At 43.0% G+C, this 15402-nt stretch overlaps 1 protein-coding gene across 5 annotated transcripts in view; it reads left to right on the forward strand.

The window, feature by feature from the left end:
- LPP (LIM domain containing preferred translocation partner in lipoma) overlaps positions 1-14190 on the forward strand; it is a 315895-nt gene extending 301705 nt beyond the window's left edge. For all 5 annotated transcript variants that reach the window (XM_079315245.1, XM_079315244.1, XM_079315243.1 and 2 more), the window contains 3 exons: positions 8205-8383; positions 11399-11519; positions 13117-14190. In XM_079315245.1, the coding sequence (XP_079171371.1) occupies positions 8205-8383; positions 11399-11519; positions 13117-13245 (429 nt within the window). In that variant the 3' untranslated portion in view covers positions 13246-14190. The remainder of the gene's footprint in view (positions 1-8204; positions 8384-11398; positions 11520-13116) is intronic.
- Positions 14191-15402: the final 1212 nt, after the last annotated feature.

Below are 15402 nucleotides of genomic sequence, written 5' to 3' on the forward strand. Positions count from 1 at the left end.
TTTCTTGTATTGTGCCCGGATTTGACCAATTTATAGTCTCTTTGGTCCGTCAGCTCTGAGTTCCAATGTTATTTTGGTTAAGCTTCTTGCCAGAGTGGCAAGCTTGGATTGGAACATTGGGTTTATTAAAGGCTATGAAATTAAATTCCTCACCAAAATAAAAGAAAAAAATACCCACTTCTTGCCGATAGTCACTTCTCTGTTTCCTTTGATGTGGTTCAGTTTGACTTGAATTTTAGCCTAACAATTTGCTACACAATTTTGTTTTGTTTTCACAAAGTTCTAATCAGCTTAAACTGCAAGCAGTTTGAAATGCCTCTCTAGCAGCTTCCTTGGTATTGCTAATTAAGCTTGAAATCTCTGTGTTGTCCACAATTGGATCTAAACAAGGAGGAGAGTGTATCTGCTCGATGTTTGCCTCATCTACCAGCTGCATGTAATTCTGCTGCCTGTGCAGAAAGTAATCACAATAGGACAGAGCCTCTATTTAGGCAAAACTCTCAGAGCTGCCTGCGAGGTCAGGCACATCATGTTTTGAGGAATTTGGGGGCGAGAACAGGTAATGCAAGCAACAGCACAAGGATTGGGAGTGCTTGGGAATAAGGAACAGCTTTGCTTTATCCCTCAGAGCACTTTGTTCTGCAGAGCCCTGAGTTATGTATGGTCTGTAGGTGCTCTCACCTGATGTGTGGGTGTTAAAAATAGATAAAAGCACAGGCTATCAAAACCTGCTGTGTATTCCCCCCATCCCTCGAGAGCAAAGCTAATAGAATATTGTAGTTTTTAAAGCTACCAAGGTTTACTTCAATGGAAAAAGAGTCCTAGCAAATCCCCAAACACATCTTTCTTTGGGCAAAGCCATGGGCTGGTTTCTCCCTAGGTGGGGAGCTCAGTGTGTGAAGCAATCCTAATCTGCTGAGGCATGGCTGCTGTTGTGAGATGCAGCCCAGGGATTTCCGTGGCAGCTCTCAGCCAGTTCGCCTCAGCTGCAGGAGCCTTGAACAAACTGTTTACCTCTGACATTCTGGAAGGGATTTTGAGGGATTTCCTTCAAATTAGGAATCTTCGAAAATCAGCATCTTGTGCCAGGCGTTGTATTATGCAATGTCTTGGAATGAAGGTCTGCTCATGCATTTAGGATCTCCTTGTACTGAAGGAACCAGAGATGGAAACTGTCTTATCAGATCATCCCTCCCTGCCAAGGCAGGCTTGTCTCCTGTGCTCTGCTAGTGCTGCTGTGCTTTACAGATGCTTTTCTCTCCAGTGCTCTAAAAGCCTGTCCCAGCTTCTTGGTTGGATGTTTTCTGGGCCAGTTGCAGTCCTGGTGTGACCGATTTCAGGTGGTTATACTGGTTCTTACCTGGGGTGTGGTGTGCTGGCAGTGCTAACAGCAAGAGTGAGCTCTGCTCACCAACATGCACAATGTGCTGCTTTGATTCTCTGGGGAGCATGAAGCTCCCCTCTCCTGGTGGCAATAGACAGATGTGAGTAGGTTTGGAAATGCAGCTTCACTAGAAAATTACTGGAGGAACTGGAGCTGATTACTAAGATATTTAGCAATGTTCTTTTACATAGCAATTGCTAAGGATGCTTTCAATTGTTTGGCTCACTGGAGTATTCCATGCAACTATAATTATTGTTGCTGAAAAATTTTCATATGCATAGAAATTTTTATTCTCTGTGCTATTTTAAAGGCAACTGTAAGTTAGAAGCATTTCCTCAGTATTAAGCTAATTTACTCTTGCAAATGGCTGTAGCCACATTGGAGTATTCTGAATAACATTTAGGCACACAGACTACTTCACAACTGAAGGTTAGTTTTATCAAACCTAACAATATCCAGTTTCTCATGGGGATATGTAACTTCTCCAGCCATTTTATTTACAGGCCAACTGAGGCACAGAGCATGGGAATGCTTTGCCTATGGCAGCTACTTGGTTTAAAAGCCAGAAGTCCAGGGATTTTATCTTCCAGCCTACTAGTTTAGAGGACAATTCCCTCATTTCTTACATTCATAGACTCTGCTGTTTTAAAGGGACAAAGACCTCTGTAGTCAGAGCAAGGAATGTCCAGAAGATGAGTAGCTTTGAGTGCCAGAAGTCAGTTAAGTAATTTCCAACACAGGGCTTCTTGTGGATTTTTAGCTGGAAGGAGTGAATGTGGCTGTGGTTGGACATTGAGCATAATGCAGAGCAGATTGTTTAACTCTGATGCTCCTTCATCACTCTCAGCTTGGTGGTGCTGGAAAGGGGTGTAGGCCTCATCTAAACTGGCATGGAGCATCAGTCACCCAGTCCCTGTCTCTGCTGCTCCAACCATTAATTACATTCAGCATTAAAGATATAATTCTTTCTGCAGTATGGCCAGTTTGTGTGCCTGCCAGGCCCAGCAGCCTTCTCTAAGTTTCCTTTCTAGCCTTTGGTATGCTCAGACAATGGCAAAGCTGTCCCTCAGCCTTCACTTGATAAGAAAAATGGAGCTCCTTCCTCCTCTCACTGTAGAGCATATTTTGACATCTGCTTATCATTTAAGAAGCATTTCTCAAGCACTGTTCCATTTTCATCATGGCCTTTCTGTTATTGCACATTTGTGGACTCAGTTGCATGCCTTTGTTATCTTTGCTAACATAAGCCATGAAATACATCCAGCCTTTCTCTAATAGTTACAGGGCAAGGGGAAGAGACTCCTCCATCCTGTATGCTGAGCAGACTTTCTGCCAGATTCACCTCCAGCTGCTTTGAGTCCAAAACTACAAAGCTGAATTCGGTTTTCCTGACAAGAAAAGCAAATTCCAGCAGAGGAGAAGCATGCCAGCCGTGGTATTGCTACTGTGCTGGGAAAGCCACTAAAAACTGAGCTGAATGGAAGAATGGTTTGAAAGCCACTGAGTACAGTAATCCCAGGGCCTGAGTCTGCACTGTGCAAGGGGTAGCTGTAAGCACAGCTCAGACCCATTGCCAGCAAGCTGATAATGGTGCAGGGTTGCCCATGTAATTGATTCCCTTCTCTTCTTTTCCATCTCTCATATAACATATATATATATAGCAAATCAATCCCATATATATAGCAAATCAAGCTATACCATGTAAAGAACTGCCTCACTGCTCACCACTGTCAGAATTAGGCTGTCAGGGGTCACATCTCTTGCCCCAACCCACTGATGCAGCTGTGGCAGCATGGTCTGAAGGTCAGAGCACCAGCCAAGGTGCTTCTGCAGTGCTCTCCCTTGTTAAAAATACCCCTGAGAGCAGCAAGAAGGGGAGTGTCAGTCTCTGCTAATAATGTGTCCAGCTGGTCAGGTGAAGTAAAAAGAATTAACTCATGGCCAGGTTCTCTCCTCAGACATGCAGGAAGGAATTTCATGCTGGCTATTAGTGACTTAAATGTTATGTTTGCCAAGATTTAACCCATCTGTGGAGATAGCAGCTGGGGAGCCTTGGGTGGAAATCAGGTCTTGGTTTTCCTTTTCTAGAAATAATGCCAAAAAAAGTGTTTTAAAGTGTCGAAATGACATCTTGACACTTAACCCTCTCCACCACTGTCTGCTTTATATTTAATTTATAATGCAACTATATATTTTCAGACCCAAAACCTAAACAAAACCATTTGCAATTACTTTGAAATGCAGTTTTTCAATTGACCTGATCTAATTTGAGGTTTATAAATTCACCAGGCTTCTTGAGATTAAAGTGTTCTGTCTTCGCTTAAGTACGGAAACGTTTTCAAGCCTCAGAAAATATCCCACAAAGGGAAAAATGTCTGCTGCTCTGCTCTCCTTGCTGTCTGAGGGAATGAAGGACTGAGTCACAAGATTTAAAGCACGTCACTTACCACACTTTACTAAGTTACAGTTCAACTATAGTATTCGACCATGTGCCTGTTTTTAGCACCACAGTCACATTTTATTCATGCAGCTTAAAACCATCTCCTCAGTCACTTCGAAAAATGTGTTTCTTCTGTAGTGCTTACAGAAAGTGAGTTTGTGTCCCTGTGCATGAGTTGCCAATGGAATTTATTCCAGCAACCTCCCTCCTCTCTCCCAGCAAAATAAGCAATTCCATGCTCACATCCCTGTGCGTGAGCTCTCCTCGGTCTGCTGTTCAGAGTGCAGGAGACATTATTTATGTTCCTTAAAGCTTGGGATGAGTTGCCAGTGCAGAAGAAGCAATGACTAATCTATGTGGCTTTTCTTCTGCACTCATTGCTGGGTCATTGTGGGAAAGCCCTTGTGCTGGCATGATACTGTGAGTTACTGCTGTCCCCCAAATTTGGTTAGGAGGGGCTATAATCTGCAGCAGGAAGAGCTGCAGCCCCTGGGCTGTCCCTGCACCTCTGCTCCCCAAATCCTCTGCCTCCTTGTCATATGGAGAGGACTCAAACACTCCCCAGCTCCAATCTTCTGTGGCTCTTGCAACCCAGAAGTCTTTCCCAGCAGTTGGAGTTTTTACTTTGTGTTCCATGTTTAAACCTAAAATCTGCAGAGCAGCTCCCTGTGGCTTTCTGTGGTTTCTGAAGGGACAAGTATTGCTCTAGGGAGGTCAGCTCCAGCCACCACTTGCTAGATGCTTTTTCCTAAGCATCTTCTTCCCACTTTGCTACTGATTGTGCTATACATGTTTCAGTCTCTTAATTTTGACTTGCAAGATGATTCATGATATTCTGATCATTACAGATCTTTCTTTGTGTTTTAGTGTATCTTTGCTTGGGGTTATTTTTCTTGTTGTTATTTAGGGCGCATTATTCTCCCTCTGTGAGATTCTTTTTCTTTGCCATGGATGTTCTGCCCTCAAGAGACATGGACCCAGACTCAGCCTTAAACTTTGTGCCAATCTTCCATTTAGAAATGGATGACTCCTTCTCTATGCTTTTCAAACCCCAAAAAATTATTTGGATTTGGAGTCACAAGGGCACTCCCTGTCTCTTGGCCAAAAATATGGGGAAAGAGTGGTAAACTTTACCCTCAGCCCACACTAGATTTGTGGTCTATATTCTTATGACAGGAACGTGACCACAACCCTTAGGTATGATGTTTCCTAGCTGTTTCTCTTCTTTCTTCTTTGTTCCTTGCCTTAGCTCTCAGTGTAGATCATCAGATGCATTCAGCTCTACCTGTTGATTACAGAGCAGGCTTGCAACAACAGCTGGAGAGAAAAGAAGGAAAATAGACCTGTTAGGCATTTTTCTTCATCTTGTTTGGCTTTTTGAAGGTCTGAAAGCTCCAGGAGGTGCTAGGAGAGTTAGACTAACTGTGAAAGAGAGCAAAATCAAGAAGCCAAACTTATAATCCTACAGGGATGCTGTTCCCATCATGTGCAGGTTGTTAGCTGCTGCAGCAGCACTTAGGCATGTGGGATAACTTGATTAGAGAATCAAAGAAAACCCTGGTAGCTTCACAGGCCAAATCCTGCCTTACAGCAACCTGATGTCAAATGGGTATGAATCAAGGAAGCTTTCCCTTTGGCATAATCTGGTAACACCTTGAAGAGAAGGGTGTGAGCCAGCCAGAGTTCTAGCAAGGAGAGAGGCTTAAGCAAATACACTCCCAGACAGGGAGTGAGCTGGAGTCTGAAACTAATGACTTTGTTTTTCCTTACTGGTACAGACTTGGAAGGATGAAAAGAATTAATTTCTCAGGTCTGATTTTCAAGTTGTATAGAAGGTTTAATCAGGAGTTGGTTAATGTAAAATGCTTGTCTTAGCTGTGAGAATGTCAAACTGTGACTGAGCTGAAGATGTGTGTTTTTAGAAGGTATGATCCAGCAGGGTGATTGCCTGCTGTTGTGGTCTCTGCAGAGTTTCCACCAAAATCATTGTTAACATGGGATGTCAGACAGGATGGCTGTAGTGATCCCTTGTGTCCTTAAACTCTGTGTGCCCAAAATGCATGAGCAGGAGTTACATTGGATCCATGGTGAGAGCTGTTACAGCCTTGCTGTTTGGTGCTAGACCCCTCTGCAGGGTGAATTGCTGCTGCAGGTGCCTGCTCTGGTCACACTCCTGGGTGGGCTGCTGAACAGATCAGTCCCCAGTGTGGAAGTGAGCCATGGAATTCCCAGATGTGTTGTGGGGGATCAGTATTTATCAGAATTCAAAAATCAATTAGGAAAGTTCATGGGAGAAGCATGCACTTGAGGCAAAGTATGGGGAAGCCAAGCTCTGACTCAGGAAGTCCCTAAACCAGTAATCAGTGGAGACTGGAAGCAAATCCCAAGGAATTTCTTTGTTTTGCTTACCCTGTTCTCAAACTTTGGCCTCTGTTGTTGGCAGCTGTTGAAAATGAGGCAAGCAGTGACTTGGTGAGGCAAATGCTCCATACCTGTGTGTGTTCAGGAAGTTTCATGGCAAATGCCTTACAAATGGCACAATCTTCCATCAGTATCCACAGGTATCCTGCCTTCCCTGCTTGGCAGAAAAACACAGAGAGCTGCATGGATGCGGACTGAGATGATGTGATCTGCTTATGCAAAGCAAAATGGTAAATCTGCCAGGTTATTTCTCCATGGAGAAAATTATTGACCTTGCTTTTTCTGGCATACCAGTCATCGTTATAATGATGATGATGGTGACAGCAAGCAGACAGAAAGACCAGCAGTCATTCTTTCCTGCCCATTATTACAAGGTATAAAGCAAAAACCAGCCTGAATTTGATGCTTGTCTGGCTGTGCTCTCCTTATAAATGCATGAGGCAGTTCTCATACGGGTTGAAATTCAGGACTTTCCATATCAACCTTTCCAAAAACAATCCTTCTGATCCTCTGATAGGGACTTGTGTATTTCTGTTTGTACCTTACCAGTGATGTGCAGCCCAGAGATAATGTCTGAGAGTAAATATGTGAGTGTAGAACCTTCTGAGTTCCTGGGTGATTCATCTCCTTACAATATATTCTGGTTGCACATGTAAGGACTGGATCTTGCCCCTGAGAATCCTGGCTCAAAGAAGCAATAACAATGCAGTCAGTCAAAGCACTACTTTCTCTGGGAATTTTGTGGCATGAGGAAGCAGGATTTAGCCTTCCTGTGTTTGTCCACAAGATCTGCTTTTCAGCACCTTTCTGTACTTCTGTCCTGTTAGATTTTTTCCTTTTTTTTTCCACCTCCCTATTTCTGTCTATCTAAATAATGATCAATAGTGTAATGATAGATTTTTCTACCTCCCCCAAGATGCAAATGCTGGTTGATAGCATTATTTGAAAACTTCAGGTGCATCAAGCAAGAATAGTAGGTGAAGTTTGCTTTTCTAAGTCCAGTGAAATTACACAAATGATTGCCACACATTTATTGTTTGTATCTATGTGGTTTGCATCCTCCATTCATGGCATATGTCTTTTAAAGTGCTTGCTTTGAAATGGTTAGTTACTCAGCTGGTGTCAGAAGGGCTGCTGCAGCTCACAGACAATCATCTGAAACAAAATTATCATGGTGTTTCTATAATTAACTGCAAGGGTGAGTGAGAGTTGAAATGAGATGAATCATTCAATGGACCCCACTTGAAAAGTGGGATTTTTTTTGGCTCCAGCACTTTAGGAGCAGGCTAGTATGTAAAACCTGTGCAGCAAGGATCATGGCCTTAGAGCTGGCATTTCACAGTCATTATCTCAAACATTGTGGGCCAGAGATAAATGAAGCATTTAAGTCATCCTGAACTCCTGTCCTTGCAGATGCTTTCCTTGCAGCCGCTGATTTGTTCTCTCTAAGAAGACTTAGCAGTATTCTCTGTGGTGAGAGAGGAAGATCAAGATTTTCATACAAAGCAGATAAAGATATTTTTATGGAATCTGCATTGGCAAAATAATTATAGGGTCTCTGTGTAGCCCCAGGAGTTTGCACTTCAGTTTAGCACTGCCCTCTGTGGAACTTGTCTCTAATGAACTCTGCTGCAAAAGCTCTCTCAGACTGGGCAGTCCAGAGGCAAAAGCCCAGGCTGGCTGCACAACTCCTTCCTTCACCTGGTGAGCCATCTCTGATCCCTTGTCAGAGCTGCTGAGAGAAGGCTCTGGTCTGTGTCCTCACACTGTTCTAAAGGCTTGACCCACGCCCTGTGCTATCATACTCTTTGATAATTGTTGACTGTATTGCACTTTATCTGGAAGAAATGAAAATAAGGCATCCAAAGCTTCCAAGAAGACCAGCAGCAGCCTCCAACCCAGCTGACCTTTGTAAGAGTCCTGCTGAGATGGTGCTCACATCTGTTGTTTTCTTTGCAGAATACACTGGAGCAGTGCAGTGTGTGTGCAAAGCCCATCATGGAGAGGATCCTGCGAGCCACTGGGAAGGCTTACCACCCCCACTGCTTCACCTGTGTGATGTGCCACCGCAGCCTGGATGGGATCCCCTTCACTGTGGATGCTGGTGGCAACATCCACTGCATCGAGGATTTCCATAAGTAAGGCCTAAGCTGCTGTCAGTGCTTTGCTTGGTGACTTTGTTTTTTGCCCCTAAAAATTTTCCTTTTTCATACTGAGCCTTCAGGAAGTTCTGAACCCTATACCACTTCCTCCCAAGGCTCTTAAATAGCAGGAAGAGCTTTGCTCCAAGCAGGCACACCATGGCATACAAGGTTAATTTTTTAGGGGATGATTCTGCTTGATGTCTGTTTTGCTTAGAGCTGAATTGAGGGATAACCTCAGTGTCCCTCTGTTTCAAATGCTCTGCCTTCCCCTTACCTTTCACTGTGCATGTTTCTCTTCACTGCCTCTACCTGCACTTTTACATCACCCTTCTTCCACTGAGCAATTAAGAGAGGTCCTGTCTTCCTGCACTCTGTGGGTGTTTGCTTACCTCCTAGAGGGATCTCAGTGGCCACAGGTTGCTCACAGCTCCTTTTGTTTCTAGTTGCTAATTAGCTTTTTAAAGCTACTGAAAATACAGCCCTGGTAATAATTTATAGTGAAACTGCTATTTAAAGTAAGTTGAAAGGTATAGCTGCAAGTAATTTCTGTCACTGACATGCTTCCACCCCCATCATCACAACTAATCTAGGGAAGACAGGTAGATATAATCAGAGCACAAATGTTTGCCCTGTATGGGAAAGACAGATACATTACACCCCTCAATTAAAAGATGAAATCAATACTGACAAATGTGAGTTTACATCTCAGCCATTTACCTCTTAATTTCTAGGGGGGTAGACTTAATTAGAGCCTCATGACATCAGTGTGTGGGTCTGAAAACTCAAAGAAGCTGGCTGACTTGACAGAAAGGGAAGCAGCCACAATTAACTGGCATGTTAGAATCCAACAGGAGGATGTTCCCTGTAGCTCAGCTAGGTTGGGTTAATTGGCAGCTGCTGCATTGCTTTGCCTTTCTATGCCACCAGTTGTGTGTAAGGTAGAATGTGGTCCTGAGCACAGGCCCAACAGGAGTTTTATGCACCACTCAGGTACCTGAAGGACTTCCCTCACACTCCTTCAACAATTTGCAGAGTGTCCCTTCCAAAGCTGAACATGCTTTCAGGAAAGAGAGAGCTGATGTCCCATATTGGAACATCTTGGCAGTGACTGCATATGGACCTGGGGGCTCTGAGAGTGGAAAGTGGGAGGCTGTCAGTGCAAGGAAGGACATAAAAATCGTTGAGTGAAGCATTGAGGGGAAGATGATGGGAACAGCACAAGACCCAATGTGACACTCAGAATGTCTTTGGCCAACCACACATTTTGCAGTACTTTGACCATCCCAGTTTTAATTTATTAGGGATGACATGTCCTCTGATGTAGAGGTTGACTGTTCTACATCTACATCCTCTTGATAACAAAACTGCAGCTGATGCTTACTGGCTCTGTCCCTGAGCTCAGGCCCCACAGTAACAGATCCACATCCCCTGAAATCTGCAGGAATGATCTCAGGATCCTGGGAGATAATATTTGTCTCATAACGAATTACTCACAGTAGCCTGGACAAAGAAATGTTGAACTATTTTTTAAGTACCACATTTGAGCTAAATGGCACAAGGAAGGGCCTGCATGAAGCAGCACATAATTAATTGCCATCACAGCTCCGGTCATATCATGATCCATTTAAGTTATTTTTCAGAGCACTCGTTATAGCCACTGTTTAATTCATTCTTTCATTAGATCACAGCTACACAGGCATCTTTCATCTGCTGCCAGTGAAATTAATATTTTTCTTTATTCCTAGTACAGATAGATTTTGTTTTTTTTCTTTTCTAAGATAGTTAATTCTGAGGTGGTTCATGTGACAGGCTGGGTGGCAGAGTCAATCCTTTCTAGGCATTTCAGAAGAGAAGGGCTTTTGATCTCCTTGTGTTCTGATGTTTGCCATGAGCTTTGCCCTCTGTCACTCCACAGCCCCTGCCCCTGGCTCTCGTTACATGGCAGCAGATTCTGTGGGTGTAAGTTTCCTTGTTTGCAAGCAGAATTTGCAGCCAGGAAACTGGTACCAGTAGATTTTGAACAAAAACAGCATATAATGATTCACCACAGGCTAAATGCTCCCAAGCCTAGGAGCAGAGATGGCCACTTCTCATGGGACTTGAGGGGAGCAAAACCAGAGGGAATACAGAACATGGGTGAATTATCCAGAAGGGCATGTGGTGAGCAATAGAAGGGAAAAAGAAAGGGCTGTGTTTCTCTTGATCACTGGGCTGACCCTGATTCAAGTCAGTCTCTTCATGCAGTGAGTTATTGTCACTATACAGTTGGAAGTCAGGGTGGCTGGAAGAGACAACATTGAGGTCTTTGCACCCAGACCTGTTCCCTTTTAAGCATGGACAACTATTGGATAACTGAGTTTGTTTTAGCCAGAAAATGCAGAAAGTCAGAATTGCCCTGATGCTTCTTGTCTGAAAGTGAGCACAGTCAGTGCTTCTGTGTGCATAAGTGGATAAGATGGCTTGGAAGTTTTAAGGGGATGGCATAAACCTCAACAAATTAGTGTTAGTGCAAGGCAATTCTTTTTACCATTTCTTTTCAGACTTTTAAACTATTTGTTCCAGTCTTCAAATTTTAATAGTTTGATTTTTGTTTTCAAGAGATGTTTTTGAAGCAGACCCTGGTCATCTTTCTAACCTTGGGATTTGTGTGGGTTTTCTTAGAGGCTGAGGGTCGTGGCAGTGTATAGGTGCCACAATCAAGGGTCATTCAACAGGCACTTCAGTTAATTAGGACAGCAAAATGCTTTGCTGCCTGTCAGAAGTTCTATAAGTCCTCTAGTAATAAATGTTCTTTAATATCCTACATACCTGAAATTGCCTTGTAAGGCTAAAGTGCTCCTGCCTGTTTTTTTCAAGGAGGGAGCTGTGCAGAGCTCCAGCCTGTGTTGCGTGTGCACGGACATGTGCGTGTGTTGGTACAAATGCACACATTTCTGGCTGGCTGGTCCAGTTAACCAAAACCTTTTCTCCAGGTTTGAGGATGACTGTGCCTGTCTCTTGCTTCCTCAGGAAATTTGCCCCGAGGTGTTCTGTGTGTAAGGAGCCCATCATGCCAGCCCCGGGACAGGAGGAGACCGTGCGCATTGTCGCCCTGGACCGCGACTTCCACGTGCAGTGCTACCGCTGCGAGGTTGGTGTTCCAGTCACAGCAGGACACAAAGCAAGGCTTGCCTTAACTTCATCACCACCTGACACTGCTCACACAACAGCCATACCCTGCTGTAACACTCGCTCTACAAGCAAATTACTTCTTTGACTTCAGCAAGCAAGGATTTTTCCTCATTTATATCCATGCAAATGAGAGGTCCCTTGTTTATAACAGGTTCATTAGGAGAGCAAAAGAATGTGACTCAGGCAATTAGGGCTTAATAGTTGAGAACTTCATAAATTATAGCCTGGACACAAATGTAGCTCATCTTTATGTTCTTAAAATGAAAGCTAATGCATGTTAGGATTTGAGCAAGATTGTACAGGAAACTCAGCATATGGCTCTGGGTTGAAGAATTTTAATGGACACATAAACATGATCATTCTTGTTTTGTGCAATGCTTTTTGTGCTACTTCTCCTGTTCAGTATCATTACACACTTCATGTAATTTTGATGGTAAGAATCTGAAGACAGAGAATAAAAATCACCTTAAAGCAATTAGCATGTGGGAACAGCTGTGTAAGGGAACATTCAAGAATTCTTCAGTGCTAGTGTTACTTGTTGGATAATACATCAGCCAGATGGCAGGGTAAGAAAATGAGGCCAAATATATTTCTTATTGCAGTTGCAGGTTTTAATAACCTTAATTGGAAGGAAGGATGGACTAAGGTTTAAAGGTCTAGGCTGAAACTTGAGGCATCTGCTTCAATTCTCCATCTGACCTTGGCTTTCAGGGTACATATCAGCCCATTACTTAGGCCCATTATTTTTTAAGATGCTGGGGCATTCTTACACTAAATTTTGTAGAGCCTAATTCATCATACAGCACGTCCCCATGCTGGCTGCTGACATATCCAGGCTTTCACACACATGGATCCATCAGTCTTGGGCCAAGCAATTGCTTGATCACATGGTGAGGGGTAATTCCCAACTCTTCTAGCAGCTGTACTCAGTCTTAAAGCTTATAGGCTGAGGTCTCTGGAGCAGGTTTGGGGGCCTTTGGGGTAGTGGGGTTTCCATGTTCCTGTCTGACATCCTCCTTTTTGCCACAACCTTTTTTGCCAACTTTAATACAAACACAAATGATAGTTCTGGTAAGGGGAGACTGGCAGGGACTTAGCTTAGTTGCCACCCCTGGAATGGAGGCTGTAACTTTGTGGTGTTAACTCTTCCAAAGGAGATTACCTACAGTATGATACTGGTACTAAACTTTTTTCCAGTGATGCTTCTCTTTTATTCTTTTTTTGAATTAATAAATATATGCTTTAGTTTGATGTTTCTCCAATGCTAAAGACCTTTGCTTCCTCAGAAATGTGAAGGGAATAATCTCCTTTTATTTTCAATTGGATTAAATTCAGCAGAGAGCTTGGGAACCCATCTTCTCTGCAGCATTGTCTCTTATCAGAAAATGGCTTAATCATAAAAGACATCACATACTCAGCCTCATGCTTTGTGCTGACTCAGGCTGGATCCTGTTACCAGGTGGAGAGTGAGGAGAGAGATTCTTTGGCTAATACATTCTTTGCTTAATCTTGCTCTTTCTTATTTACTTTGCTCTTTGTGTTCACTTGTTTCCTAGGACTGTGGTGGCCTCCTGTCTGAGGGGGACAATCAGGGCTGTTACCCTCTGGACGGGCACATCCTGTGCAAGACCTGCAACTCTGCTCGGATCCAGGCTCTGACTGCCAAGGCCAGCACTGACCTCTGAGTATCGACTGTGACCCTCCCCAGGATGCCCATTGGGGGATATTGCACAAGCTTTGCATGATTTCTTTCCAGCCTAGGGTCTGAATCTCTGTTATTGAAGAAAAAAAAAAAAAAAAAAGAAAAAAAAAAAAAAAAAGGTAAAACTGGAAGGCCTTGGAACAAGGGGGCAGTTTGAGAGGCCATGTTCAGACTGCCCATGACAGGCACCTAATTTAGACACAACTGTTGAGGAGGGCAGTGAGTGCATCAGAGCAGCTGCTCTATCTGCAGCTGATGGAGTTAAGGGTCACAGCACCTAAGTTAACTGCCTGTAGAAGGAGGTCTGAACATGGTCCTTACTGTGCTTCTGTGTTTGATTCCTGTTTCCTAAGTACATGAAGGTAGAGGGTGAAAGATAGCTGAGGTGGTTAATTCTCCCAAGTTATTTTGAGACCCTGACCAGCTCTCACTGAAGTCATGGGACTTCAGTGTCTGCTGATGACTTTAATAAGATCTGTGTCACCAGCAGAAGTAGCTCCACTGGCCAAGAATGTGTGAGAGCAGACCCAGCATGAACACAAACAGTGCAATGCAACTTTACTGCACCTGAGTGTAGGTGTGATCGTGTGTCTTTGGAACACAGATTGGTTATTTCTTAGGCCCTTCCTTGTCTCCACTCCCTTCCAGTTCAATAGGGTTTTTCTTTTACTCATGAAAATCTTTTTAGCTATTGCATAAATTTATTCAGTAGTGATGCTTCCAATTCACAATATATGAGCAATCACAGAAAGATGTGAGCTTGCACACACTGTACACTACACACACACTACACACACACAACATGCTTTTGATTTACTGGAGGTATAAGCCAGTCACATCCATTGAGGAGCTCTTTAAGGGATGTGGGGCTGGAAACACATTTCTGAAATCCCAGTGGTTAAAGAAAAGACAAAATGAGTACATAGAACTGCAGTGCAAAGCAATGCTCAGAAATATCTTACACCACTCTCTCATACAGCCCCCTGGTGGGACCACTGGCAGTGTTGGTCTCTGGGTAGGCATTCAAGCAATAAAGTCTTGTTCCATCTCCTTTTATTGCAGTGGGAGGATTTTCCTTCAACAGTAACAGGGATTGAATCAGGCTTTGGGATGATACACATTTCTCTGATGTTAACACATGCGATCTGTATTTTTCAATTAAAAAAAAAAATCAGATCTTGTTTCAAAAACAAAAACGATCGTCCTAAGTACATGTTCAGTTTTCACCCTAAGAAAGCTAAAGAAGGTATTAAGCCCTTCACTGTGCCATTCCAGAAAGAAATTCTTTTCCTCTCCCATTTTCACTTATAACTTGCCTCTGGTGAAATTCATGGCAGTAAAGTGCTGGGCCAGCAGCAGCATTTTCATCTTCAGTCCAGAATTAATATATATGCCAAGGTAAATAAAACCTGGGCACAGATAGTCCTTTATTCCCTATGATCATGGGTTTGGGTCTTTTTTTTTTGGGGTTTTTTTTTTTTAGTTTGGTTAATTAAAAACAAATCAAAAAATTAGAAATCCATGGCATTCTGAACAGCTATAATAGTCTTGTTCATGAAACCCATAATAACTAAGGTGCAAATTACATAGTGAGGGAGTAATTTTCATATCACAGAATTGACATTAATATCTTATTTGCAGATGTAATCAAGGAAAATACCTTTCTTTGCACTTAAATTAAAAAGCAGAACTCAAACAGTTGCAGGCTGATTGACCATATAAGTGACAAACTGGCACTTTTCAAGAGTAAGTTAAAAGATTTTTTTACATGCATCCCACAGAAAAACAATAAGAATGTGATGCTTTCCTCTTCGTATCAGGCTTCTGTTATAGGGAATAATTATATCCACTAATACTGGAAAGAACAGTTAGATGAGCTGAATGGATAGGAGACAAAGGAAAAATTGTGATGGGATACTGCAGCTCCTCCAAATGGTGCATTTCCTTTCAGTTTAGCACTAACTTTCTGGAAGAGCACTGTAATATTCAGTAGCTTCAGCTGTCTGTGGTAAATTCAAATGCAGAAATACCAGTCTGAAACCTCCATTCCTTGCATGGTTTGTATGTTGGCAAACTTCACCAGTGTCAGGGAAGTTTCCCAAAATTCACAACTTGAAATGAATCCTTCTTTGTAGAAGTG

This window comes from Erithacus rubecula (assembly GCF_903797595.1).
Source record: "Erithacus rubecula genome assembly, chromosome: 11".
Lineage (NCBI taxonomy): Eukaryota > Metazoa > Chordata > Aves > Passeriformes > Muscicapidae > Erithacus > Erithacus rubecula.